This window comes from Saccostrea cucullata, unplaced genomic scaffold, assembly GCF_032062105.1.
Source record: "Saccostrea cucullata isolate Sc308-1 unplaced genomic scaffold, CSIRO_AGI_Scuc_v1 ctg3232, whole genome shotgun sequence".
Taxonomy (NCBI): Eukaryota; Metazoa; Mollusca; class Bivalvia; order Ostreida; family Ostreidae; genus Saccostrea; species Saccostrea cuccullata.
In genome coordinates, this window is record NW_026925798.1 from 1 (window position 1) to 4,975 (window position 4,975).

The following is a 4,975-nucleotide window of genomic DNA, read 5'->3' on the forward strand; positions in this document are numbered from 1 at the left end:
TCCGAATTGAAAGACCGGTTAAAGTTCAAGGTAAAAACATAATCCCTCTTTGATTGAATAAAAATACTGGGAAACCCTCTACATCAATAATATTTTAAAAAAAAAAATAAATTAACAGTAAGAGAACACGCTAAGGAAAAAAAAAGGAAAAAAATACGGAGGATGGGGATGCCACGAAAATTTTGCTTAAAAAAATTTTTGTTTCAAAAACAAATTCAAAATTATCAAATAAATACATTCAAAAGAATTGTATGAAAAAAATTGCTGTAATTGTTTTAAAATTTCTAAAATTATTCCGATGAAATGATTGAATGAAATCCCACTCGAACCTGTATTGCAATATGTTAAGAAATTAAATACAGCTATTGTAGACTTTTCCCAAAAGCATTATACCCAATGTCGGTGGAATTAACAATATTGCATCGACAGTGATATTATGAATAAGAATATTTATGAACTAAAAGAAAAAATTATATAGATTACAGTAAGCGAAAAGACGTACGAATTTCTGGCTAATGTCAGATATATGCTTACTCGAGAATACATTACTATAGATAGAGCAAAAAGTATAAATGACAATTGGTTATGGGTGTAATTTCCAAAAGTTATGAAAATGTGCGTGAAATATATTTCACTGACTATTGAATTCATAGTATGAAATATATAAGTCACGTTCTGCGTTGAAATCTTAAAATCTGATACATGTATCAAGATACCCCGCATATCTCTATCGACATTAATTTCTTTAAGTTTCGTTGAAATCGAGATAAAACTTTACTAGTAAATCATAATCCTACATGTAACATGACTCTACGGAAAGGAATTAATAAACAAACACAAATATTTCTACTTTTAAAGAAAATATTGGCCATTACAGTCCACGCAAGTAGCAACCGGGGTGGGGGGGGGGGGTTACATTGAAAGTCCGCCCCCCCTCCACACACACACACATACACACTTTTTGTTGCGGCAAAGTCAAATTCGTGCACTACAAAAGAATAAGGCAGTGTGTTATGTTTGAATTAAAAAATTTGATACTGAAAGTAGATTGAACCAATCCCCCCCCCCCCCCCCCCCCCAACGGCGAAATTGGATTCGAGTTTCGACAACCCCCCTCCCCTTTTTTTGGTTGAGTAGTTTTTTTTAAGGTAGATTTATTTTTTTTCTGGCTGCCCCCCCCCTTTTTTTCAAATGAGTTGTTTGGGGACAGGCAAAGATACGAGTCAAATGTGTGTTTTTTTTTATATGTTTGGTATGTTTTGAAGTAATAACTAGGAAAACAATGGTTTGCATAAATATTTTAAGCGAAAGAGAGTCAAATTAGAGCGGTATATTATTACTTAATTATAAAGCATTGCCTCATACAAAAAGCATGAACGTGTGCTGGACGTAATATTTCATTAATGGATATGCCATTGTTATTTCATTAATGGATAAGCCATTGTTACGGAGGAAAATGAATAGATGACCTTTCTTGGACGCGTGAAAGATTTTGTTTTGCTTGTCAAGGAATATTTGGTGGTTGAAAGTGCTCAAAACTGAAAAAAATATAGCTACCCCACCCCCCACCCCCCTGCACACACACCTAATATGGCTTCCTACGGGCCTGTCGTTCTTGCGTAAAAATATACTAGTATTTATTCAGTTTCAGTTTCAAATAGATTTCTTCAAAATTTTAATGGAACTGTAATTTCGCACAGAGAAGTTTAGCTGCAGATCTGTAGCGTTATTGTTTTACATATTGTCAAAGACAAATATGTAAAAACATAACGTTACAGATCTGCAGCTAAGAAAAGTCAAGCACGGCGTTTAGTGTACATATATAAGAAAGAGACAAGAACAGCACAATTCACCATCCCTTTTGATTATATCATACAATATACATAAATCATTTTTTTTCAGATCATAGTAGCGGCCCTTGGAAAAAATATACAAATGTTGTCTTCAAGTTAAACAGGGTACAGGTGCCACAAAATTTAAAAAAAAAAGTTAAGGTGCAGAAATATTTGTAACCGATTTTAATTGTGGTATACTTTTAAAAAAGTAAGAAGTATAAAGACGGTTTCAATTTGAGGTATAAATTCAAAGAAAGTTTCAACTTAATTAACAAGGTATATAAACCATTCATAAGAGAATCCTTTTCTAGTATTTGCCTATTTACTATGTTTCTTAAGGAATCACTGTCTAGTTTTGAGGGTATGCCAGGGCATCAACAATAGTGGGAAACATGGGATAATTTGCATAACGGGCAAATTAGGTTGTCGGAAGCACGAATATGTATAGGCACTATGTCACTTCTCCGCCGCCATATTGAATGCAATGTTGCAGTTGATGAAACGGAAGTTGGTCAGCATGGTCAGAAAACCGATTTGTATGGATGTTAATATAACAGAAGAAGTTGAGTTGCTTAAGAAGCCGAATGGTAATGACTGAGGGACGATGTCTGTAACAGATGATGGAGTACGTGCAGATCCATGTGGCAATGTCAATTTCTCCACGTGGCTGTTACGGAAGTGGAGTTCTCGGACTCCCGAGGCCTCGGTGATAGTGAACAGCGTTGCGCTAGTGACTTGCTTTCGAGCCGAAGATAATTCATTATTTATTTTGTTTGTTAAAAACATATATCATATCAAATTACTTTGTAAACAATTAAACAAAACATCTTATTTTTTCTCAGTCTGACTAAAGCCAGCCCCTACTATATCACTTCGTTAGTAGGGTCTGAAGAACTCTCATAAGGGTCAATCTCTGAGTGAACTTTGAGTCTGCATATTCATAAGAAAATATTGACCAATCAGATAACACGTATTAGAAAACGGTCGGTATTAGAAGGAAAATGGCGGATTATCAACGTGCTTTCCATGTCGTCTTGAAAGAAACAAAAATAAACAGTCTTAAAGAAAAACAAGTCGAAATATTGGAGACTATTCTGAATAATAACAATTGCCTCGCTATTTTACCTACCGGGTATGGAAAATCTCTCCCATATCAACTTTATTTACCAGTAATTCGGGCTCTTGGTGATGATTGGAGTAAAAAGAAGAACAGCAAAGTCATAGTTTGTTGCCCATTAACGTCCATAATGGAGGACCAAGTGAAGAAATTGAAACAAACAACACTTGTTTCTGCAGAATATTTAGGTATGTTTTTAATTAATCAAATAAAAGTACTTAGCAGGGTTTGACACTAACTTTACAAGACTGAAAATGTGATTTCATTTAATAGTTTTATTTTCTCAATTCGACCAATGACCCAAGATAACCTACATTTTACTATTTATGTACATGTAACTGCATGCAGTGACGGATCCGGGGGGGGGGAGCGCTCCCCCCAAAACCTGATTTAATAAATCTTATGTATTGACATAAAAAGTCCCCTCTAAATCCGCCTGTGCCAATGGCATGGAACAGTCATTTACTAGACTGGGTTGGTCGGACATATCTTAGTGTCAAAGTACAGTTTACAAGTGAAGGTTTTTTTTGTTTGTCTGTTTGCATTTGATTTGATGTCATGTGCAACAGTTTAGGATCCATTGCCAAAATGGGTTATGACAGCCCATTTGGGATCTAATATTCCTAATGGGGTGTAAATTTAAATTGTTAAATAAATGATTTTTTTTTTCCAAAAAAGAAGGTAAATCTGCATTGAATTTTGTCTAAATGGATATATATTTTTTGAAGATTTAACAAGAATTACAAATCACCTTACACTCACAGAATATTATTCATTTTCTAGGATCATTAACTTAATTACCTCAATGAATTTTAGCACTACAGGTAGGCATATTAAATCCTTTCAATAAATATTTTATTAGGTAGTTCTCCTGAAGCTGATTCTGCTATATCAAATGGTGATGTGGATCTTATTTATGGGTCACCAGAGTTGCTCGTTGGAAATGTGCAAAGGAGGGAAATCATTCAGAAACTGGATGTCAGTCTTATTGTTATTGATGAATTCCATACTATTGCCACATGGTATGTTTTTTATGAAGTGTGATTATGTGTAAAATAAAGATGAATTTAAAGACTGTGTGGTATCAATCATATTTTAGAAGAAAATTAAATACATTTTTTGAAAAACTTGCACTACGAAAAAGATTGTTTAATATTATATTACATTTAACAATAAGGACAGATTATACGAACAAATTTTTGTCAAAGAATTTGAAAATAACAACTTGTTTCATGTTTAAATGAATAAATTGGATACCTTTCACCGCATAGTTTTTAATTTTTTATTAAAGGACAAGTGCACTTGAGCAATACTTAATGGGCCCTTTTTAAGTGTGAAAATGTGATCAGAAAAGCTCACTTGGGCCTTTGGCTCAGGTGAGCTAAAAATATAATTATTCCAATCCAGGCATCCATTTTTTGTTTGTATCATCTGTCCTTAAATGTGCCTATGTAAATAAACGACAAAGAAACTTAAAATATATTACAAAGAGAGAATTGGATTATTTTCAGGGGAGGAATGGGAAATGAAGAGGAAGCTTTTCGGAAATGGTTTCGGCACTTAGGAGAATTGCGCTCCATGTTTCCAAATGCTGTATTATTAGCATTAAGTGCTACCTGCACAAAAATTATTGAAAAAAGAGTGCTTAATGTATTGGGTATTGATAAAAAAACTATAAAATCTATTAGACTGTCACCAAATAAGGAAAATATTAAATTCATTGTCAACAAGATTCCAAATTCTATGGAATCCGCTATGTTTTGGGTTATGGAAGCTTTACTAACGAAGTGATATAGTAGGGGCTGGCTTTAGTCAGACTGATTTTTTCTTTAGTGATATACATGCAGGTTGACACCTGACCTTTCAGTAATAGAGAAATATACATACCACAGGGTATTACCATGAAATTAACAAGATTCACTTTTGTAGTGTTTATCATAGAGAAAACAATTGGAAATAATTTAATTTTGCTTGTATTCTTGCCTCTCATTGGTTGATTTCCAAAAAGGAACGCATAACATTT

General features: G+C 33.7%; 1 protein-coding gene across 1 annotated transcript; it reads left to right on the forward strand.

The window, feature by feature from the left end:
* The first annotated feature begins 2,703 nt into the window (after nt 1-2,703).
* Nucleotides 2,704-4,743, forward strand: LOC134269822 (ATP-dependent DNA helicase RecQ-like). The gene is made up of 3 exons (XM_062752024.1): nt 2,704-3,140; nt 3,815-3,974; nt 4,464-4,743. The coding sequence occupies exons 1-3, from the start codon at nt 2,837-2,839 to the stop codon at nt 4,741-4,743; spliced, it is 744 nt and encodes a 247-aa protein (XP_062608008.1). The 5' UTR covers nt 2,704-2,836.
* Nucleotides 4,744-4,975: the final 232 nt, after the last annotated feature.

What these genes read in the sequence shown, in the direction of transcription:
- LOC134269822 (XM_062752024.1), top strand. Translation starts at nt 2,837, where the DNA reads ATGGCGGATTATCAACGTGCTTTCCATGTCGTCTTGAAAGAAACAAAA. An exon ending in TGTTTCTGCAGAATATTTAG is followed by an intron (nt 3,141 to 3,814) that starts GTATGTTTTTAA and finishes ATATTTTATTAG; the next exon opens with GTAGTTCTCCTGAAGCTGAT. An exon ending in TTCCATACTATTGCCACATG is followed by an intron (nt 3,975 to 4,463) that starts GTATGTTTTTTA and finishes GATTATTTTCAG; the next exon opens with GGGAGGAATGGGAAATGAAG.